Source organism: Crocuta crocuta, unplaced genomic scaffold (genome assembly GCF_008692635.1).
Source record: "Crocuta crocuta isolate KB4526 unplaced genomic scaffold, BGI_CrCroc_1.0 scaffold11, whole genome shotgun sequence".
Lineage (NCBI taxonomy): Eukaryota > Metazoa > Chordata > Mammalia > Carnivora > Hyaenidae > Crocuta > Crocuta crocuta.
In genome coordinates this window covers 4766224-4789978 of record NW_027528624.1, presented here as the reverse complement: position 1 = coordinate 4789978, position 23755 = coordinate 4766224, and the positions used below count along the sequence as shown (strand labels likewise).

Here is a 23755-nt window from a genome sequence, read left to right as displayed (position 1 = left end):
CATGCCGCACAGGTACCTTCACTGCCACAAAGAGACCCAGGTTTCCTGTGGGATGTATGTCCCACTTGTGGCTCCTTTTCTAGGGGAAAGTGGTTTCCCTATTGAGAAAAAGCAGTATAGACAATATGTACATATTTTACTCATTTAATGAGTTCTGGGTAAAGTTGATTGTATGTGCTGGGTTCATTGCTGAAATATTGTGCAAGCTCTCTGAGTCTGCCTTCTTTAACATTTTCAACCCAGTCATGACTAAAACAGAACAAAACAAAAGTGTGCAGGAAGGTAAACGAACTACAAAATTGAAACCCATGGGAAGAAGATGTTCCATGTGGGACTTCTGTGGGACATGGACAGCATCTATCCAATGTCCTCTTGTCCGGGTCTGTCTAGGGGATTCAGTGTCTGAGGGATTGGATGCTTTCATCAGGCCATTTTGTTGACAATTCCAATTTTAGGATTGCAATGTAACATAGTCCTGGGCAATCCGTTCATACTTCCTTTTTTAAACATTTTTAAATGTTTATTTATTTTATTTTCAAAAGAGAGAGAGACAGAGCCTGAGCAGGGGAGGGGCATGCCCGAAAGAGAGAGGGAAGACACAGAATCCAAAGCAGGCTCCAGGCTCTGAGCTGTCAGCATAGAGCCCGATGAGGGGCTGGAACTCACAAACCACGAGATCATGACCTGAGCCAAAGTCAGAGACTTAACCAACTGAGCCACCCAGATGCCGCCATATTTCCTTTCTGAAACAGTGTCTGGTCTCCTCCAGTGGCCAGCAGAATGGTGGCACCTCCCGCTGGGGTGGCTCAGCCCTCTGGGAAAGGCAATGGGAAGCCTCTCCTCTGTTTGGCTTCATGGAAGTTGACCAAAGTCCCATTAAACTTGTTTGTGAAAAGATTCTTCAGACTTGAGTATGTATCGGATTCTATAACACAATCTGTTGAGCGTGTTAATCAATACATGTTGTCGGACTTGGGCAAACACCCTCCTCTCAGATTTCCTAGTTATCTGCAGAATTCCCCTTCAGTGAAGAAACATCTTGTGTATGTGTGTTATGTGTGTGTGTATCTGATGACCTGGCTTTTTATTTGAAGAGCCTCCAATTAGAGAAAATGGGAAGTATGTGGCTTTCATTTAAGGAAGTCTCATCTGCCTATCATATCAAGGAGAATTTAAAAATGAGAAGGAAAAAAAGAACCGCCAAAAAAAGTAATTTCCTCCTTGACAATTCTTTCTGAATAGGAACTTGAGCAATCTTACTCAAGACAGTGGGGATTTCGTCGTAATGAACTGAAGTGCATGTCCCAATGTCAGAAGTATACAAACTGATGTCCACTCTGGTGGTGTGCAGCCTGGCGCAGAGAAGCCCACCCACTACCTTGTATACAGTGCTTTGCTACCCACCCACCCCACACCCACCAGGCTTCCCTCAGCTTTCCTGGCCTTTACCTCCAGCAATTCAGTTTGGAGTGTCTGCTGCTTCAAAACACCTGCTGTCCCTCCTTCCTTTTGTCTTTACCTATAGTTTTTAACATATGGCAGAGAGCTAAGACTAACCCCTTGACAGAGGAAAAAATGCAGGCATACTTTCTGTCAATGAAATATATTGCTTAAGGCATCCATTCCATGGAATTTTGCTATGGTAGATTTAGGAAAGTGTCAGTGTGTGTGTGTGTGTGTGTGTGTGTGTGTGATAATGTGAGTTAATGATAAAAATTTGAGTATTCAGTTGCAAGCCAAAGCCTTCTCGTTGAGTTGATTCTAGATGGCTGAGTCACACGAGCATGTTGCTCAGTAGAAGCTCCTTGTCAAGGATGTTGAATGAAAAGTCCCATCTTCCCTGATCCGTTCATCAATCCACGGAATGCTTATCAGAACAGCAGCTCCCCTCCTTAGCACTAAAGAGCTGTGTAGACTGTTTCCAGAAAAGCTAGATTTGAATTGCAGCCGTCACACTGGGATACGCCTGTTGTCAGCAGCTACTAACTTGGAAAATGGAAATGACAGGATAACCACGTGGTACCTGCTCCCTGAGTTTGAGAACAGCATCCTTTTCCGAACCTCCTCAATGTTCGGTAAAGTGCCTGCCCCATTGCAGGGACTCAAAATATATATAGATATTTTTTGACTGAGTGAATACAAACTATATCAGGATGAAATGTACAGAAGTACCCCATTCAACTCCTCCTCTGGTCCTCAGAGAAAGTCATTCTTTTCTGGAATTTGTAAATGAACCACTCAAGGTTTTAGATACTCTGCCCTTCGGTTTTGCATCCTGAAAATTCCCTTATATATCATTTAGATCCATAAGTACTGCTTTCTAATTTTTTATTTTTTATTTTTTTATTTTATTTTATTTTTATTTTTATTTCTTTTTTATGTTTATTTATATCTGTACAGTCTATTCTAAAGTGTATTATCATGAACACACTGAAAAACACATCGGGGGCTCCTGGTGAGAAATACTGTATCATCATGAGTTTGCTTTAAAATAAACAGATTCCCACCAAGAAAGAGTTTAAATCAGTGCTTTTTAAAATCAGGACTTGCAATGCCATGCAAGCCTGACCTCATAGCACAAGTACAAAAGTCATGAGAATAACTTATGGAGTCACTATTTGTTTCAGCCTTATTCCTGAGTAACAACCACCCCGAAATGCAGTCTCTCAAAACTACAGCAATTTCTGATTTCCCCTGATTCCGTGGATGGTCTGCTGGTCTCACAGGGCTCACTCGGTGGCAGCTTTCCAGTGGAGGGTCACTGGTGTCTGGGGAGACTGGCCGCTCTTCCTCCAGGATGCTAGCCTGGGTTCCCACACGGCCTTCTCTGGGCTGCATTCAGGAGACCAAGGTGGAAGTTTCCAGTCTGTGGGAGGCCCAGGCTCCATAACTTACGTGACATCTCTTTTGCTACAATCTACTGGTCAGAGCAAGTCATGAAACCAGCCCAGTTTAGAGGAGAGGGGAAGTAGACTTCATCTCTTCATGGGAGCAGCGACAGAGAATCTATAGCCACATTTAATCAACCACAAGATTGCAGCGGATTCAAAGTCACCCCAGTGTTCTCACTTGGTGAGCAAAAGAGGGGTGAGTCTGGGAAACGGTTCTCCTGAGCTGGTGCTCTTCTGTGGAGGGAAACTGAGGCACAGCCTTCCTTCCTAGCCAAGAGTGAACCTGTTGCTTCCAAGACTGCCCAGCCCCCACAGTTGCAGAAAAGGACCCAGTCATAGACTCAACAGATCAACTTACCCAGAAAGCTGTTGCTGACCTCACTGGTTCTCCAATTTGGCTGCATATTGGAATTCTCTGGAGAGTTTTAAAAAATACTGATGTCTGTCTGGGTCCCGTCTCCAGAAATTACAATTTCACTGGTATAGGATGTAGCCTGTGTAATGGGGATTTTTAAAAGCTCCCTAGGGGATTCTAATGTGCAGCAAAGTGTGCAAACAATGGGCGTTTAAACTTGAAACTGCCTTTTCTCAGTCGGCAAGAAAGATGCAACTAACGCTTATTGATTCTATCTTCCTGGTCATTTGTGATGTGCACATGGAAGATAATGTTACACACACACACACCCCCCGCATTCTGGTAGATGGTGATGAAGGAAGCTTGCTTTCAAGTGTTTAGGGATTTGCAGAAGGGTATTTTGTGGAGAACTGAGCTCTTTAAATGAGGAATAAGACACCTTGTGGGCAAACAGCCAACCCTAAGGTTCAGAACAAACTAATATATCTTGTGGTCCCTTTGGTTTCCTTAACCCTGGGCCACTGGAAGTGAGTCACCAACAGGGGAATACCACATTTATTTGAAAAATAAAATAAAATAAAATTAGCAAAGCCTCTCTGAAGTTACTGAGTCAAGTTACAGGTGCCTTATCTGTCTTCGGCTATCTAGTAAAGGTGCTCGGAATTCTCCTGAACACAAAAGCTTGCACAGTTCCTTTAGAATGGTCCCTGATTTTTTAGCTGATGAAAAAATGGCATTGAGCATCGCAATCAGGAGTAGAAATGTGTCCAAATATCTGATAAAAGCAGAAGTATCACTTCTCCTGGGGAACCTGCCATTTTACTCATTCTTAAAAATGAACACTTGGGTACTTCCTACTGGACTTTGGGCTTGTGTCAGGGTGTTGAAGTGAATTTCTCCATTGTAAGGGCCCGCAGGCTAATTTCAGGGGCAAGACATGACTGAAAGCCAGCAAAGAGCCGGCACTGTGGGATAACCCAGTGATTCTAAAAATGCCATGAATCCACTCCAGTGCCCGGAAAGCACCAGTCCCGTGGGTTCACTGTGTACTTCATCGTGAGGCTTCGGCAGTAGTCTTTGCCAGACCAGCTGCACCGACATCACCCAGGGGCTTGTTAGGAATGCACATTTTTAGGCCTCTCCCAGACCTGCTGAATCTGAAGCTCTGGGGGCGAGGTCCTCAGTCTCTGTTTTCATGACCCCTCAGGTGATGCTGAAGGATGTCAAGTCTGAGCACCACCATAGCGCAAATCTGAAAAAGGGTCGCCCTTGAAGATCTACTGAAGGTGTCACGAAGGCTACATCTCAGAGAAACAGCACCAGGGCTCAGTTTTGCAATCCACATGGATAACATTTAGGAAAGATACAAGAAAAGTTTGAAAATATGTCTCGCAACTTAGGGTTTTGTATGATGGTTTATGACCCAAAGCCAGGAAGGAAAGTCTTGTGATTCTTTTTTCTGTAGGAAGACACCAGGAGTCATGGATTATCCAGAACACTGCAGTGGGGGCACCTGGGTGGCTCAGTCAGTTGAGCATCTAACTTCAGCTCAGGTCATGATCTCATGGTTCATGGGTTTGAACCCCGCATCTGGCTCTGTGCTGACAGCTCGGAGCCTGAAGCCTGCTTCAGATTCTGTGTCTCCCTCTCTCTCTCTCTGCCTCTCCCCTGCTCATGCTCTGTATCTCTCACTCTCAAAAATAGATAAACATTTTAAAAATGTTTTTTAATTGGATACCTTAAAAAACAAAACAAAACACTGCAGGGGCCTGGTCCTTTCCGTCCACACCCCGAGGAAGAGGGCTGAGCAACTGCGAACATCAACTAGGTATACAGATGACAAGACATCCTTGCATGGCTTAGCATAAATGTGTCTTCAGTCTCTGTTCATTTTCACTCATCTGCCTTACTCTAAGGGTGGCTTGTATCAGGCTCACCAGAATCACCACGGCTTAACCTTGCCTCCTCTGTGCAAAGTCTTTTCACATCGATCACATGATCATTACAAAACACCCTGGGATGGGTCCTTCAGTAGAATTCAGAACCAGTCTGCACAATCCCATTCAGGTCAGGTTGTGGTTTGGATAGAGGTCCCTCACCTTATCTCCCCAGGTAGGACCTGCATGGGCTGCTGGTCACATGCTCTGTCAACGGCCATCCCACCCTACACCTCAGCCCCCAGAGCCAGAGCCACCTTCTGAGGCCACTACTGGGAGATTTTCTCGGGAGATGCCAAATAAGGCACAGTATTTGAGAACGGGACCACACACATTCAACATGAGAAATGGTTTTCCTTTTTTAAATTTAAACAGGGAGGTAAAGCTCTGGGTAATTTTTTTTTCATATGACAAATGAAAAAGGAGTGAAGTTTTTAAAAAGAAATGAATCCAAGTAAATATCTCTTTAAAAGGTATTTTGAAGGCATGCGGCTAACTAAATATTTTCCCATGATTTCTACTTTTCTTGTCCAGAGTTTTTACAAATGCTGCACATGAATTTTGTGGACTGCTAACAAAGAAACCTCATTTTTCATAAGTTTCTCTTTTTCTCTCCCAAAACGAATCTGCAGGATTATGTCATAGTTTAGTGATCAAGGTTGCTGACATACCCTTTATGACACTGGGTTTTCTTTGTGTAATTTTTTGGGCCAAAATATCAGAAAGGAAGGACTCTTTAGTCCTTAAAGTGATGTATGCAAGTAAGTTGTAGCATTGACCATGACACTATGGTATTTGTATCATCAGCAACCCACAGATTATAATCTTCTAATCTCAGGATATTTTATTTCTAATTCTTAATCTTGATCTCAATGAGTGAGGAAGGCGGTTTAAAAAAGAACATTTTGTTCTAGCTTTTTGTATTTTTCATGCCAGCTTTCTGAAAACACGGAGTTCTTCAAATATTATTTTATGCTGAGGCCATTTTGTATTCCAGTGCAAAGATAAATTAGTTATCATGAAGACCTCAGAGCTGAAGTTAAAACTTGTGCATCCATCACAGAAATGCAGGCATTTGCAGGTCCTGCCATGATTCTGCAAGACACAAGCATGCTCTGCAGAATTTCAGGGATGTTGTCGTCCCAGCAAACCTTGGAGACACTGAGGTAACCCTCATGCAACGGCATGGATTAAAACTTGGCTGGAGGACAGCCCTTTTCCTGCCAAGGAAAGACAATAACCTTTAAGGACATGGACTGGATTTACTCTAGGCCAGACCGAGTCCCCACCTGCCCCCTGATCCAGGCTGGAAAAGGTTGCAAGGTCTCTGCCAGCCCTATCACATACCCACAAACCTTCGTCTGAGTTTCTTAGAGGAGAGGCAGGCAAGGAGTTTCATTGTTGATCCACTCTAACCAGAAGGAACCAAGTAGAGCTGGGACTTTGCAGATTACTGAATCCCATGCCCTCCCTTCGATGGTTAAGAACTAAGGCCCAGTCTGGCTTTGATGGCTTCCTAGAATTTATAAGGGCTATTTTTAGCAGAAATGAAGGAAAGTAATTATATGGCCTGGAGAGGCAAGAGTGCAGTTTTAGGGAATGACAATAGACTGTGTAGCTAAACCATGACAAGTAGGGGAGAGGGGAGGAGGCATAATCGGAGAGAAGGCTGGATACCTTTTTATTTTATTTTTTTCTAGAAATTTTAAGAACTTTCCAGAAAATCAATGGATTAATCAATAATTAGGTAGTCAGGCAGTGGGCTGATATAGAAAGTCCTCTAGGAAACTGTGATCTCTTTGGGAAAACAATCCTCTCTGCAGGAAAGAGTTGATATCGCTCTAATTAAGGAATGTGGGGCTCTGGCCACTGGTCGTCCAAGAGGGAGGAGGGAAAAGCGATTCTTGGAATGAAGACAGTTTCTCGAGTTGGTGTCCCATGGGCAAGCTGGGTAACACCACACACACAGCGGTCAGGACTGAGGTAGTAGCTGAACACCCTCAGTGTAGAAATCACAGTCCCCGTCACAGGATTTGCTGTCTGCACAGTCACCACAGTTAAAACAAAGCCTTTTCTTGGAGACACATCTATCTTGATCAGGAGTTAAGAAAAGTCCTGGCATGAGAAGCAGCTTTACAGGTGTGTTTCTTCCACCTGACTGTTCATCTTATCTAGAACTGGTGGCTAGCAAAGGCCACTTAAGGGACACCAAGATGGCTCAGCCAGTCAAGCGTCTGACTTTGGCTCAGGTCATGATCTCACAGTTTGTGAGTTTGATCGTCGCATAGGGATGCTCTGTCTCCTTCTCTCTCTGCCCCTCCCCCCTCTCAAAAATAAATAAACATTTTTTTAAGCTACTTAGGTTCCTTTCTCTGTTCCTAAAACTCTTGTCCCACAGGATAAGAGCTTGCTTTTCTAAAGAAACTGTAATAGGCCAGATGATGGAGAACGTGAAACAGATCTTTCCATCTGGTTTTCTTTCTATGTAGATATGCCTGCCCCCAAATTCCACACTGTTTTTGCAAACATTTCTACTATTGCTCATAAAACTGCAATCAAACTTACTCTGCGATTTTTGGAAGCAGGGGTGCCAGGACCTGCCCCTCCCACTCTGTCTCCACAGAGGAGACCACATGCTGGACAGGCCAGCACTAATGATAAGGGAACACCTCTCCTCCATCAGCCACCGGGGCTAGCTGCTCATGGTGACTATCCATCAGTCACAAATGTACCTGTTAATCAGATGGTAACTGTCAACATCTCCCAGAAGCACCAAGAACACCTCCCTCTGGGGTCCCCCATCAACAATCTAGCCTATAAGAGGAGCCAAAGATTCCTGCTTTCGAAAACACCAGGGCCCTGACTTACTCCCTTCTATTGCGCTATTTGCTGCTAACTTCTGATCCCAGGTAGCTCTGTACCTCCCCTCCTCTCCAAAGTGGGGCATGGTAGATCGATGGTAGACTTATAGACAAGCGGAAAATTCTAATCTGTTGTTGTAATAGTTTCTGCATGACGCCGAATCCTTGGGTGCTATGCATTTTTTAAGATGTAAATTGGATTCTGTTTATGATTATTAATGAAACTGACAGAGGGAGATTTGAAGTTTCAGGACGATGCCCTAACTCTGATTCTCTCTGTTAGATAAGAGTTCCCTAGAAGGATTCACCAGGACTCATCTGGCATAAATGGATATACTAGGACTAGACATCTTGGTTCCATTTATAAATGAATCCCTTCAAGGATTATCCTTGAGAGAAATGGTGGAAAGACCAAGGTTCAAACCCAGTGGCATGACCTTGGGAAAGCCAACTGAACCGCGGGCCCTGGTTGTCTCATCTGTAAGCCTCGGAGGATGACATACTCAGAGTGCTGTTTTAGTAATTATATGAGATAAGTTATTTGAAAATACCACACAGTATATGGCAGATAGTAGGTGTTAAATAAGTAAATCTCACACCCCAGAATGCAGAGCTAATGATGGATGACAAAAATCGAGGTGAGTTTAAAAGATATTTCCTGGGGCACCTGGGTGGCTCAGTCAGTTGAGCATCCAACTTTGGCTCAGGTCATGATCTCATGGTTTGTGGGTTGGAGCCCCATGTCGGGGTCTGTGCTAACAGACAGCTCAGAGCCTAAAGCCTGCTTCAGATTCTGTGTCTCCCTCTCCCGCTGCTCATACTCTGTCTCTCAAAAATAAATAAACATTAAAAAAATTAAAAAAACATTTCCTACTGGGATGATGAAGGCACAGAAGTCATTTCCTTTAAAAAGAGAGGGCTTTCTGGGATCAGAAGCTAGCAGCAAACAGTGCAATAGAAATGAGTAAGTCAGGGCCCTGGTGTTTTCTAAAGCAGAAATCTTTGGCTCTTCTTATAGGCTAGATTGTTGATGAGGGTCCCCAGAGAGAGGTGTTCTTGGTGCTTCGGTTTAGGTGTTCTTGTTTGGGGTGGGGGTATTCACAGGGACTGGGTGGAGAAAGCTGAAAGCTTTATCTCTCAGAATAGAACGGGATTTAATAGGATGAGATTTAAGATGAGAATTTTTGGAAGGTAGGCTCCCCTTTCACATAACCAGAAACCTTCTACTGGATTAGGGAAGGTTTTACTCGGCAACACCCTCAGCACAGAAGGACTTCCAGAACAATTTTTAAGAGACAATTTGGCAGCGATGCTGCAGAGATGAAAACATCAGAACAGGGACAGGATGTTAAATCAGTTACTCACTTAAAACCTATTCAGTGCTTGGGGCACCTGGGTGGCTCAGTGGATTAATCATCTGACTTCAGCTCAGGTCATGATCTCCCAGTCTGTGGGTTCAGGTGCCACGTTGACCTCTGTGCTGACAGCTTAGAGCCTGGAGCCTGCTTCTGATTCTGTGTCTCCCTCTCTTTCTGCCCCTCCCTGACTCACACTCTGTCTCTCTCTCTCTCAAAAATAAATACACAGTAAAAACAAAACAAACAAAAACCCTATTCAGCCCTGAAATTCAATGTCAATGAATGTCCATTTCTAGTCCCATAATTCAGTCTCACAGTAAGAAAAGGAAAAAGGAGGAGGGGGATGGAGGAAAAAGAAAATTAAACTAGATTATAGGAAATTTTGTATCCAATATAATCAATAGCATTTGCATTTTAATCATTTCTTCCTTATAAAATGTCCAAAGTCACCCAATATCATTAACAAACATACCAAATAAACTGTTATTCCTCTTTCCAAAAGAGTTGTTGCCAGAATAAACATATTTATTTAAATCTATTTCTTAGTATACTTCATAGTAAATTTATTTTTTTTAATTTTTTAACATTTACTTATTTTTTGAGAAGACAGAGTGTGAGTGGGAGAGGGGCAGAGAGAGGGAGCCACAGATTTCAAAGCAGGCTCCAGGCTCCGAGCTGTCAGCACAGAGCCCGACACGGGGCTCAAACTCAGGAACTGCGAGATCATGACCTGAGCTGAAGTCGGTGCTTAACCAACTGAGCCACCAGGCACCCCTCATAGTAAACTTAAAAACATGATTATCTATATAATAAGAAATATATAACCCCCAGCAACAATCAAATCTCACTTAAAAATTCAAAAAGTTTGGGGCGCCTGGGCGGCTCAGTCAGTTAAGCCTCTGACTTAAGCTCAGGTCATGATCTCGCAGTTTGTGAGTTCAAGCCCTGCTTTGGGCTCAGAGCCTGGAGCCTGCTTCGGATTCTGTGTTTCCTTCGCTCTCTGCCTCTCCCATGCTTACGATCTGTCTCTCTCTCTCAATATAAATAAATATTTTTTAAAAATCAAAAAGTTTTGGGGGGGATTGCTTGACTGGTTCAGTCAGTGGAACATGTGACTTTTGATCTTGGGGTTGTGAGTTCGAGCCCCACACTGGGTGTAAAGATTACTTTAAAAAATGTTTGTTAGTGCCCATTGCTGATGGTTAAAAGTTGAATAAAGATTTTTTTTTTAGTTCAAAACGCTTTGGAATTACATATCCAAAGGGAAATGGCACTTATGTCCAACTACCTTTCTCATTTTTCTCCATTGCCGTATTTTGATGGCTGGGTTTACAATGAGGGACGTTTATGTCATTAGAGGGACTGAGACTCAGAAGTGGAGTAAAGGCGGTAAGGGCCCCTGGGGTGGCTGCAAGCACAAGATTTGAAGGAGCAGGACAGAATCCTTTCTCCACTCTTGTCACAACCATGAATAAACAAAATGTGATGTAGAGTGATCGGCTGTCAGGCGACACAGCTTAAACATACTTTTCACTGAAAATGGCTGTGGCCATGAGGGTGACGAGGAGGGGTAATGATGCACCACGAGTATCTGGAACTTTCTCACTTGCACAGATATGATATAGACCAGCAGTTCTCAAACTTTGTGGTCTCAGGAACCCTTTACAGAATTATTGCCAAGAGTAAAGAGATTTAATTTATGTAAGCTGTATTTACCAATATGTACCTTAGGAGAAATTAAAGCTGAGAAAAAATTTAAACATAAGAATACGCAAGCTTGCATTCCCATCATATCAGAACATCCCACATCACGTAGCCTCTGAAAAACTCCACTGTCTGCTCTTGAGAGAATAGAGTCAAAAAGGCAAATATTGTTATAAAATAGTTTTGATTTCATGGGCCCTCCTAAAAGGGTCTCAAGCGCCCTCAGGGCTCCCTGAACACATCTTGAGAACTGCCAATATAGACCAAACCTTTGAGTTTTTGAGTCTCCTGAATACCCCCCAGCTTGGGCTTGTCAGGAAAAGAGGTAAAATGGACGAGCCCATGACTTCCCCACACTTATCCCACTAGACACACATACTTCATTTTTTCTTTCACATTTTATATATCAGGATTCTAGGTTCACCTTCCTTTTTAATATAGAATTCCATGGCAAAACATAAACAAAAAGACACAGTTTTTAAACCACTAACAGAATGTGTATTGTGAGGTATGGTGGATAATCAAAGAAAAAAAATATGGTCTTCATTTGAAGTATATAGATTGAGGATTGATGCATTAGTCATTAGAGCAGTGCAAGCATTCGATTTCTTAGAAAACCCAAAAAAGTATGTCAAATGAAAAAAGTTCGTGAAATACATATTAGCATAAAGAACAACTATTTTATAAGTAAAGGCATTTTTTCAGAAACTATTTACTGGACACCTACTACGTGCCTGTCTCTGGGCTAGGTCCAGCATATATGTACTTTTTGATAATAAAAAAGTCAACGAGTCAGGGCACCAGGGGGCTCAGTGGGTTGGGGGCTCAGTGGGTTGAGCGTCCAGACTCTTGATTTCAGCTCAGGTCATGATCTCATGATTTGTGGGACCGAGCCCCGCGTCGGGCTCTGAGCTGACAGTGTGCAGCCTGCTTGGGATTCTCTCTCTCCCTCTCTCTGTTGTCCCCCTCCCTATCTCTCAAAATAAATAAATAAACTTAAAAAGAAAGTTTTAAAAAAGTCAGAGAGTCAATGTGAAGATTTGCAAGGACCGGAGGAAGGAGAGAAGGCAGTCACACGCACAGACTCCACAGGGACACTGCCCTGAGCCCCGGGGTCTCCGGCTTAGAGGCTGTTTTCAGCTGGAAGCCTGAACACCACCCACAGAAACACTGAGTTAGGGGGCAAATCTTAACTGCTCTGTGCTTCAGTTTCCCGAAGAGCGCCTAATCACGACTTCCTGTTAGTATAAAGACAATGGGGTCATCAACATGAAAAAGTCTTGGAATTAAAGATTTTGGTGATGAATTAAGACAAAGGGAGTTTTTAAATTTCTGTTGAAGAATAACACACACACGGAAATGTGAACATAAGGTTAGCAGCACCCAGATCAAGAGATGGACCATTACAAAGCCCTCTCTGGCTCCTAGTGGTCACTGCCCACCCCAGGGAAACTAGAGTAAAATAGCACAGATTGAGTTCTGACAGCATAGATGACTTAGCTTTCTTTGCATGCAAGATACGCTCTTTTGAGTCTGACTTCTTTAGCTCAACATTATGTTGCGAGACTCGCCCACACTGTTGGATGTAGTTATAGACCATGAGTTCTACGGAACACTCCACTGTGTGAAGATGTCGCAATATATGTCACATTCTGCTCCTGAGGTATGTGAGCCATTTCATAGATGGCCTTTTAGCCATAGAAAAGACCAGAGATTTTCTCTTATCCAGAATGAGGGATCCACAGGTTAAAAAAAGGAGGAGGAGGAGGAGGAGGGATCCACAGATGAAGTTGACTATCTCTTTTCTTTTTTTCTTTAGAAGAGAATTAAATGTTTATTTATTTTTGATACAGAAAGAGAGACCAAACAGGGGACAGGCAGAGAGAGGCAGACACAGGATCTGAGGCAGTCTCTGTGCTGAAAGCAGCCAGCCTGATACGGGGCTCGATCGCACGAACGGTGAGTTCATGACATGAGGTCATGACCTGAGCCGAAGTTGGACGCTTAACTGACTGAGCCACCCAGGCGCCCCTCACGATCTCTTTTCTATCTGAAATTGGTCTGATCAAAGGAATTTTGGTTCTGTGAAGTCAAGATTAGAGACGGTATTAACAATTTTGATTAGGAATTAGGGAAAGGAGAAGGGGGTTATGTTTCGGCAGCTGGCTCTAGGGGACTTTCTATCTAATTCCAAAGGAAACTGATAGTGACCATTTCTCAAAAGAGGCAGCACATCTGGGGCTTCTGGGAGGAACAGCACCCCACACCCAGAGGATGCCAGTCAATGGGTGGTGACTGATGAAAGAGTAGATGGTGGGTGGGAGGGGAGACGGTACCCAAACAGGATACAAAATAAGGGCACCTGAAATCACCACCTTACAAAATAAAATTATGTTTATTACAGAATAGCATAATTTCTTATTCACACATCCCACCTGTGACATTAATCGGAGCCTTCACCTAAGAGCCATATGTCATCTTTTCCACCCCTAGTAGTTTATAGATTTTTTTTTTTTTTTTTTACTTTGAAGAGGAGGAAGAAGAAAAAGAACCAGAGCTGCCCTAAAAGGAATGAGGAAGTGAGAGCTCTCCAGTGTCTGGCTGGCTATGTCTGTGTGACAACCCATGATGTTCTTTCCGGTCTCAGTAATATTCTGAATTTCCACCTGCCCGCCCCCCTCGTTTATAATGCGGGACATGTGAAGTGAGTGGTTCAGTCTTGCCCTCTCGACCAGTGGATTAGTACGCACAGAGCGTCATGCTGTTTTTCCTATTTCCCACAGTCCCCCGGAGATAAGACAAGTCTGGCTGGAGACCCTCGGAGGGTGAGTACCGTAAATTCACTTCACTAGAGAATAAGCTAGCTAGCAAATTGCTGGTGTCTGAGAGCACTTCCAACAGAAAACAGCTGTGCCGCAGAACATGCAACACATAATGTTATGAAGACTCTGAACGCGCAAAGCTTTGCTTCAGTGTGAAGCCTGCACTTTTTTGGCATGGGAATTCTGTAACAGTTAACTTTGTTTTGTGTTTACTGCAAGTAGCATCGTGGGAATAAGTTTTTGACTCTGGGGAGTTAGATGAAGTCATCAATGCGGAGCGCATATTAATACAGTACCTGACACCTAGTGAGCTCTACCCCCTCGCCCAAAAAAGGGGTATATAATTATTAAATAATTATTTGTCAGAGTATCTCTTGATGGGAATGGAATAAATGAATAAATGTGGCATGGTAAAGATATCAGGTTTAAATAATTTAGAAATGAGTGTGTTCAGGTGCTGTTCTTATCAGCCTCAGACATCTGGTAACATATCACAGATTTAAAGGAACACTTTTCTACCTACCAGTTTCAAACTTTGTGTTTTGGCACTGAAATCGGCCAACTTATTATGTGTCTCTCTCCTCACTCTTTCTCACATGATTTCTCATAGGCAGAACTGAGGCCACACGGAGGGAAAGTCATCGCTGGACAGTCAGCCCAGGCTCTAATGAAGTTGATAAGCAGCTGCAATGCCGTACGTCTTCCTCTTACATTTATTAATTCCAACTTTCCAGAGTCAGAGTCAAAAAATCTTTACCTACTTTTGGTTTTTCTCTTTTAGGCAAAAACACTAAATGCCAATAATATGGAGACATTGATTGGATGTCAGTCAGAGGTAAGAGAGCAATTTTTAAAACTTTTTATCTGCACGGAGAGAACCTGGGACACTGTGTTTTAATGGAATATTGTTTGGATTATTTCATTGTCAGAGTAGAAAATTAACATCATTTGTGCAGTACATTAAAAACATTAATTGGGACCTTCTATGATGATAATCAATTGTTGATTCTAGAAGCTTGAAAAAAAATCAGTGAACTCTATTGACTAATTCCTAATACGAATAAAAGGTTGTATGTGTATTTTGTGGGGCACGACTGGATAGATCTCTTCAGTCATTTTTAACTAAAATGAATATATTTTTAGGGTGATATCAAGGAACATCCTCTGTTGGCATCATCTGAGAGTGAAGATAATATTTGCCAGCTAACTGGTGAGTTTTGAAAACATACTGATCTTTTATGTAAGTGCAAACAGCAAATGTTCTTGGTTTGCGAAACCACAGTACTCTACCTTACTAGGAATTTCTTTAAATAAATGTTCTTTTAAAGACCGCAGAACATTAACACTTAGATGGCAGGCAGGCTCCAGCTCACTGGAGAATCAGGGCACTCTGACAGAAAAGATCCTCTCGAGAGCCAACCCCCGTACCGTTCAAGGGGTTTTTAGTGGGGTCAGATCTCCTAGCTGCTTCTATTTTGACAATTAGAGCACGCATACCTATGAAAAAGAGACCGTTTCTTTTCCCTTTTCTTCCTTCTCTAGCCATCCACTTCCACTTGCCAGTGTAGAAACATATGGCAATGCGTTTAGAAAATAGAGCTTTTATATTTAGGGGAGAACAAGAGAAGGAAGGAGACAGAGAAAACAGAGAAAGAAGGAAACTTGCAAGATGCGATAACTGTTGCATGCACATCTTCAGGATTTTGCAAAGATAGAATATGTTGCTAATGTTTTACTGATAGTTCCCAACTGTCAGGTCTAGGTTCAAGTCTTCCTGGCAATTTGTGCCAGCCCTGTCCTAAAGCAGCCACCAGAGAAATCCTTAAGGGGACTGCAGACAGCCTGTTGTGGCTCCTTCTAGTGGCTAGTTGGTGCTAGTGCGGCTGCAGAGGTTTACCAGCCAGCCCAGCTAAGGGTCAAAATGATACTGAGCAAGATTCCACTTTTTAAAGGCTCAGTAGTATTCCACTATATTTATAGACCACATCTTTATCCACTCATCTATCAATGGATACTTGGGTTGCTTCTATATCTTGGCTGTTGTAAACAATGCTGCAACAAACACAGGGGTGCATATATCTTTTTGAATTAGTGTTTTTGTTTTCTTTGGGTAAAACCTAGCAGTAAAATTACTGGATCATACAGTATTTCTATTTTAGTTTTGTGCAGAAACTCCATATTTTTTCCCATTGTGGCTGAAATTAATGTAATATTCTGTTGTCGACTATACTTCAGTTAAAAAAAAAAGATCTTGAGCAAGTCACTTCCTCTCCTTTCAAGTTTCATTTTCTCCTCCAATGAAAAAAAATTAAAATAATCTATTTCACATCAGAAATGCCCACCATAGTTATTAAGGTCAATATGTTAAGACGGTTGTGTGCGTGATCTGCTTGGCTAGGTTTTTCTGATTTTCTGTAGCAAACAGCCAGTGAAGGGTAAAAACAGGAAAGGTGGAGACTTTGAGGAACACTGGTGTTGATGTTTAGGGGTTCGTTGCTCTGGCAACAATGTGGTTGCTTTTGGGGTTGTTTTTCTAGATTAAAATTGACACCCTTTAGTTTTTCAGTTTTTCAAAATTATTCCTGCTACCCCCGCTCATGGCGTCTATAGATGACATTAAGTGGCTAATGATATCCATTGTCTTACATGGGTCTTTATTGATTAGTAAGTTAAGTCTAATTTTTCTCTTTGCCTTGTTTTCCTGGCTGTAGAAATTAAGAAGAGAAAGACAGTGCTGTCCTGGCTTTTTCTCATGAGAAGGCTTTTTCCTGTGTCAGGTTTTCCCGGGGCTTCAGAACCAGAACTGAAAACGCCACTATTTGATCAGCCCTTATCAATCATCTGCGGTGAGGACGATATACTCCCCAGACCCATTCAGGTAGGTGCGCATTTACTCATAAACCTACTTCAGGCTTTTGTCAGACGCGAAAGATCCTGGGAGCTCTAAATATCATTCTCATGCTAAACTTGCTGGGGCCAGTCTTTAGGGTTTTTTTCCACTTTTGGAAATGGTGTTTCCACATATGAGTACAGTCAGGAGAGTACCTGGCTGCTGACATTCTAGAAATTAGTTCTACTTGCCCCATCCTTCCATCCTCATGATCTCTTGGGGTTAAGAAGATTTAAAATGTGTAGCTTCTGAAAAACCAACAGACAGAGATAGGGCCTAAAGTGTATGATCAGAAATCCAGCGTTTCTATGGAATAACTTGAAGGAGGGAGGCCTGAAATAATTTTAGAATGTAAAAAATCAGATCTTTCACCATTTATCCCCTCTTAGAAAAGTAGCAGAGATGAAGGAGACAGTTGATAGCAATGGGGCTATAAAGAAAAACTGGTATTAACGGTCCCTTGTTAAGAGCATCTCAGTATTACAGAGAACTATTTATGGAGAGGATATTCTTTTTTTTTCTTTTTCTAGGACAGAGAGAGAGACAGAGTGAGCAGGGGAGGGTCAGAGAGAGAGGGAGACACGGACTCTGAAACAGGCTCCAGGCTCTGAGCTGGCAGTCAGCACAGAGCCCGACGCGGGGCTCAAACCCACGAACCGCGAGATCATGACCTAAGCGAAAGTCGGACGCTTAACCGACTAAGCCACCCCGGTGCCCCATGTGGAGAGGATATTATATGTCTCATGAAGTTTGCTACTGTTCACACACACCATTTTAATTCTTTCTCCTACCTAAACATAGATTTATCATGTATTAGTAGTACTGTATGGTTTCATGTATTCAAACTAAGGGTAACCATTTCCTATTCCTACCCCTCTTTCCTATAGGATATTCTCACTATTCTATGCAGTAAAGGACCTTCCACTGAAGGGATATTCAGGAAAGCAGCCAATGAGAAAGCCCGCAAAGAGCTAAAGGAAGAGCTCAACTCAGGAGGTGTGGTGGATCTGAAAAGTCTCCCTGTGCACCTTCTGGCTGTGGTCTTTAAGGTAAGTTCACAACATTGCTGCCAAATCATCTGCCAGCAGGCTCTGACACATTAATTCTCAGAAAATAAGAAATGGGCTCTTCTGCCTACAAGTCACAGTACACTGATCCTGGAGTCTAAGTTTTTTAGATAAGCCTTTTATTTTCTTATATAAACATTTGTTTCTATGATCCCAGATTCCAACAGAAAGTTGGAATTCTCCCCAAATTCTGATGAGAAAAGGCACTTAGACTGTCCCATGGCCAAGTCCGTGCCCCTGAATCTGGTGTCCCCTCAGATGATGGCCTTACTGTGTGCACATTGTTGGGAAGTTGCTGAGAGAGATCTCCCTAGAGTATTCAAATGCATGAAGGAAGAGGGTGCGGCCTGTGGTAAGATGATCAGAGGGTCCCTGGGACAGACTAGACAGGGGGAAGATGAAGACACCAGCACGTTATGCAACATAAATAGGACAAACCACCCCCTTTCCTCCTCCAGGACTTCCTCAGAAGTATCCCCCTGAAGCTACTTTCCTGTGACCGGTTTGAGGAGTGGATGGATGCCCTGGAGAGGCAGAATGAGGAGGACAGAATTGAGGCCCTGAAGCAGTAAGTTGTCCGTGCCATTGCCAGAGGCCAAGGCCCCATGGTCTCCATTTTTTGATTCGTCACATAATTCTCTGAGTGTTTCATGAAAACTGAAGTGTGTAGAGAATCAGAGTGGAATTGTTTACTCCCAGAATAAAAATCACAAGGTACTTTGGAGACTTCTTTTAAAGTAGGTTTAGCCAAGTGAAAGGAAGCGCTTTTTCGGAGTAGAGAGTACAAATCCCGAGAGGTGGGGGAGTCTAAAAGCATAAGTTGTTCAAGAAGGTGTGGGACAAAATCTTAGAGGAAACCCTCAAAACAGGCTAAATAGCCAAGTGTAGCAATTTGGGGTTATCCTTAACCTAATAGATTGGCGTCAGGCAAGGCAACAATTCTCCCATAAAATATCCCCTAAGGCGTGGTAGAACATAGGCAGGGAATGTTTTGATCACAAAATTCCACAGCATATTTCATATTCTTATAATTAATTAATCAAAATGAAAACTATATAAAAAAAATTCCAAAGACAGCAAAGTACATTTGTAAATGAAACTGTAAACTGTTAGTGACTAAACAATCATAAACACCTCACTTTGAAATATCAGCACTTTCACCGAAGGCTATGAAAGTCTATTTATTATGATTGTCCCATGAGGCTAAGTATTTCCCATGAAATAGTTACTGAACTGAAGGTGTTAGGGTATCTGTCCCAAACTGAAAATCCTAATATTATTACAAGTTTCTCCTTAAAGACATGAAGCTCTTTCATAATAGTGACTTCTTATGAGAAGTGAAAATGGTCCCAAAGTTAGTCGCCATTGCATATTTTGATAAAATGAGGCTTTACAAATCTAATGATTGCTAGTACCGATGTTGCCATTTAAGTGCTACCTTGACCATATTTATGAACATGCCTTTATAAACTGATTTAAGCTCCAGAAAGACTTCTCAGAATGGTATAAAAATGGGTCACCTTTGTGTGATGATCACAGATCAAAAAAGGTAAATGACTGTGTTTCAAAAATACCAGTCTTGCATGTTAGAAAGACATTCTACCCAGCCAGAGGATTACTCAACAAAACAATTTTCGAGATGTATTAAACTATGGAGTTCATTGCAGGAGTTAAGGATTCCTAATTTAAGATAATACAAACAATGAAGGGTTGTGTTCTTGGTGTCCTAATGATAAAGACCAGTGTCTTAAGTCTTCCTGATCTCATCGTTAACCAGTTTCATGCCACGTCTGTTACCACTGGAAGTGTCTGAATGAACATTTCACAATCTTACTGTGAAAATGCACCTTCCTCATTTTAAAGGAAGTCTGGGTTAGGCAGAAACTTTCAACTTGATTCACTAAAGGGAGACAGACCACTAGCCTCCTCTAAAACCAGCTTCCCTGAATCTCATTCCAGGGTTGCAGAGAAGCTCCCTCGGCCCAACCTCCTGCTGCTCAAGCACCTGATCTCGGTGCTCTACCTCATCAGCAAGAACTCTGAGATCAATAAGATGGATGCCAGCAATCTAGCCATCTGCATTGGACCCAACGTGCTGACCCTAGAGAATGACCAACACCTGTCGTTCGAAGCCCGGAGAGACTTAAACAACAAGGTTTGTTCTGGTCTATTTCTTAGAAACTCCCAATTTATGATCTCACCACTTGTTTGAAAACACCAGGTGATTATAAAAAGGAAGGGAGGGGGCTTGTGGGTGGCTCAGTCGGTTAAGCATCCGATTCTTGGTTTTGGCTCAGGTCATGATGTCACAGTTCATGGGATGGAACTCCATGTTGGGCTCTGTGCTGACAGTGGGGAGCCTACGTGGGAATCTGTCTCTCTCACTCTCCCTCCCTCTTTGTCCCTCACTCACTCACCTGTGCACATGAGTTCTCTCAAAAATAAGTAAACTATTTTTGTAAAAAAGAGAAAGGGAGGGAGAGAGGGGAAGGAAAGAAGGAAGATTCAAGTGATAAAATGCCTCTGAGTTTCAAGTGACAAAATGCCTCTGAGTTTCTCTGACTGACTCAAGGTCACAGTGAAAAATAAAATGCAAAATGCTTTCGTCAGTTCTGCCCTCTTAGACTCATGCATTTGATGAAATGGAACAAACCTCTTGTCTTGTAGGATATGTGCATCACACTCTGTCAATCCAACTATCAGTTTGGGAAAGTCCTTACTTTAGACAAAAATTACTTTAAAGGATGAGGTTTAATTCTCGAGAACGCATGTCTCAAAGATAAACTTTAATATATATGATATTTACCAATTTTCCGTACGCTCTTTTTAAACACATAAAGATTTCTTATGCTTATTGTGGCACCTCCCTCATGATTGACCCCCATCATATCCCTATTCTTCCTCCTCTTCCTTTAAAAAAAAAAATTAAAGGCGTCTTTAGACTGACAACTTGCTTATTTTTCCTTACAGGTTAAGACATTGGTGGAATTCCTCATCGATAACTGCTTGGAAATATTTGGGGAGAACATTCCGGCACATTCCAGCACTGCTTCTGATGACTCCCTGGAACACACTGACAGTTCAGGTACAAAATGTGCTCTTGCTTATGACTGTGGGGGAAAGTTCATGCCAATCTGCCAGTCCATGCCAGTAACGTAAATTATATCTGGCATTGGAAGCAAAAGCTACCTCCACAAATCACCAGATCAAATTCATAGGGCACCATGAATATGAAAACCTGCTCTCAAGTTTTCCTGCAGTGTCTCCTCACTCAGTGGACACTCGTCCAGCTTCTTTCAGGATCACAAAGACCTGCTAATTCTACTAAGTTAACTTTAGCTAGAGGGTTGTTTCCATGTAATGGGCTATGGGTCCATTAAAATGGAATGGATCCAATAAAAGAGCTCTCCAAAGGATTAATTTTTAAATTTAAGATCAATAAATTTTCACTGAACTGTTTTCTCTCTTTTCTCAGTCTCTCTCGTGTTTCCTTTATCTGCTTCTCTTGTGTACCTCAAACTAGGAAAGAAACAAAATTTTAATGTGGCAAGTTTCATATCGAGCCCCAAAGCAGCTTCACCAGATTACCTAAGGCCATACTTGATATAAGTAGGGAGAATTGTACTAAAGTTTATTTCTCCAAGAAACTGAACCAGAAGCTCAACTGTCCCTTAACTTCCCCCAGACATGTCGACGCTGCAGAATGACTCGGCTTATGACAGCAACGATCCTGACGTGGAATCTGGTGGTGCCATCGGCTCCCCAAACAGGCGGCCCCCCGTGGAGATGGCCGGTGGTTGGGAGTCCAGAGGTCCACAGCTCGCCTGGGAGTTGAGTCCAGAGCCCATTGTCAGCACCCTCGCCAGGCTGAAAAACTCTCTCAGTGAACCAGACAGGAGGTACTCAGAGCCCAGCATGTCGTCCTCACAGGAGAGCCTTGAGAGCCAGAAAACACACCAAAAACTAACACGAAGCGAGGAGGACTTCGCCATGGCTCAGGCAGGGGATCATTTGGAAAGTGAGGAAACTGAAGACCCCTTTCCAGAGGAGGTGTTCCCTGCAGTTGAAGGCAAAACCCAGAGGCCACAAGACTTGAAGGTGAAGAACTCGACTCAGGGTTTGGTGTTATTGTGGGGACTGGCGTCCAAAGCCTCCTCCAGTGGCTCTCTGGATGCTTCCTCTGATAGCTCACCTGCGGCTTCTCCTTCCAGTCCCAAAAGAAATTTCTTCACCAGACATCAGTCTTTCACAAAGACAGAGAAAAGCAAGCCCAACAGAGAAATTAAAAAACACTCCATGTCATTCTCCTTTGCCTCTCACAAAAGGGTGCTGACCAAAGCCCCCAGCTGTGTGTCTGTGAAATCCAAAGGCTTTGCCAGAGACCAAGTAAAGAAAGGTTATAAAAAGGAAAGCCAGCTTGCTGGGCGGATCATCCAGGAAAACTTGTCTGAAATCCAGGGCCAAACTGCTCTAGACTTTAGCTCCAGATCCTATGCCCTCTCTGTCAGGGATGTGTTCCACCAAGCGGATCAGAGAAGCCCTGGAAGTCCGCCATCTTATGAAGAGGCCATTCGGTGCCAGGCATTGGACCTCTCGGCCTATAGGGGCCAGACAGTTGGGGGCATGCGGGCCAGAATGCTCAGCCGGGATGCTGAACCTCTCCTGCCTTTTCACCATGAAGGGAATTCAAGAAATATATGCAGTCAAGAGCCACTTGATGGGCACAGACTATCTCCCAGGACTGAGAGTGGGAGACAGAGCCGGACTGTCCATGTTTCTGTAGAAACGAGAGGACACATGACCATCACAGGGAGACCTGACCTGCACCGGCCAAGAACTGTATCTGAGTCAAAACAGAAGACTAAGCTGGACCATCTAGTGCGGCGATGTAGTCAGCCGGTCTTTGAGGCTGACCAACTCCAGTATGCCAAAGAATCCTACATTTAGGAGGGCAGACCAGACACTGTGACATTGCTTATGGTGTCTCTGTAAATGCACAACTGTATAAAGAACTGCTATGAACTCTGTTTTCAGAAAAGTCGAGAATAAGCTCCTTTAGAAAAATTGTATAGTGCCCTCCTCAGAGGGGATAGCCATGCAATGGCACTCAGGCAGTGTCTGTGCGTGCCTGCATTTATGCTACATGTAGCAAGTGTATAAAATGTATTGGAGACCAGGTGTTAGGTGCAAAGATGCCTACATGAGTATGTGTATATATTTGTTTGTGAACTTGTAGTCAACTGCATTGCTGTTCTCTGCCTCCTGGCGCGCTATTTTGAACACTATTGGTTGGTGTTCAAAAATGACTTTTTTCTCTTTTTATGTTGCCTCAAATGTCATCCCATTTTTCATATTTTCCACAACTCCATTTAGGGGAAAATGTTTAAATCTCTGTGAGAAGTTTCCTCCAGTAAGCAGCTTTGCGATAATTACCCATGATGGTAAGAAAAAAGGAGCAGTCTGCAAGGGATAGACTTCATTGTTTGGAGTTCTATCAAAGGCATTACAAGCTCCAGTGAATTTGAAAAGGTCATAGTTAAAATTTTTGAAAAATACTGAAATGCGTTCTTTTAATCATCTCATTTTCAATTTGGGTAGATTAGTAAAAATGAATCATATCAATATTAACTGATTTATAGCACTTTGAGTTTCTCTGTGGCTCAGTAATGCCTTCTCCAACAGTGTGTAGGAAATTACTTTATATGCATTGGGCATCATATATAGAACTTCAGTATAATCTCACTACAATAAATTGCCTTCCTTGTTTCAAAGTAAACATGTTCATTCTTTCCTGATGTGTTTGTCTTCTCTTCCTTGGAGGAACCCACTAAGAAAAGCACTCACACATTGGTCCATTCAACAAGCATCTA

General features: G+C 42.7%; 1 protein-coding gene across 2 annotated transcripts; it reads left to right on the top strand.

The window, feature by feature from the left end:
• Nucleotides 1-13797: 13797 nt before the first annotated feature.
• Nucleotides 13798-23661, top strand: TAGAP (T cell activation RhoGTPase activating protein). Of its 2 annotated transcripts, none has more exons than XM_077755137.1 (10): nucleotides 13798-13931; nucleotides 14539-14622; nucleotides 14710-14763; nucleotides 15072-15138; nucleotides 16706-16806; nucleotides 17706-17867; nucleotides 18344-18453; nucleotides 19845-20040; nucleotides 20856-20970; nucleotides 21571-23661. In XM_077755137.1, the coding sequence occupies exons 2-10, from the start codon at nucleotides 14596-14598 to the stop codon at nucleotides 22830-22832; spliced, it is 2094 nt and encodes a 697-aa protein (XP_077611263.1). In that variant the 5' UTR covers nucleotides 13798-13931; nucleotides 14539-14595; the 3' UTR covers nucleotides 22833-23661. The 2 variants fall into 2 exon arrangements, with proteins under 2 accessions (XP_077611263.1, XP_077611262.1); XM_077755136.1 differs by having other exon boundaries at nucleotides 16640-16806.
• Nucleotides 23662-23755: the final 94 nt, after the last annotated feature.

What these genes read in the sequence shown, in the direction of transcription:
- TAGAP (XM_077755136.1), top strand. Translation starts at nt 14,596, where the DNA reads ATGAAGTTGATAAGCAGCTGCAATGCC. An exon ending in TTCTGGCTGTGGTCTTTAAG is followed by an intron (nt 17,868 to 18,343) that starts GTAAGTTCACAA and finishes TTCCTCCTCCAG; the next exon opens with GACTTCCTCAGAAGTATCCC. An exon ending in GGAGAGACTTAAACAACAAG is followed by an intron (nt 20,041 to 20,855) that starts GTTTGTTCTGGT and finishes TTTTCCTTACAG; the next exon opens with GTTAAGACATTGGTGGAATT.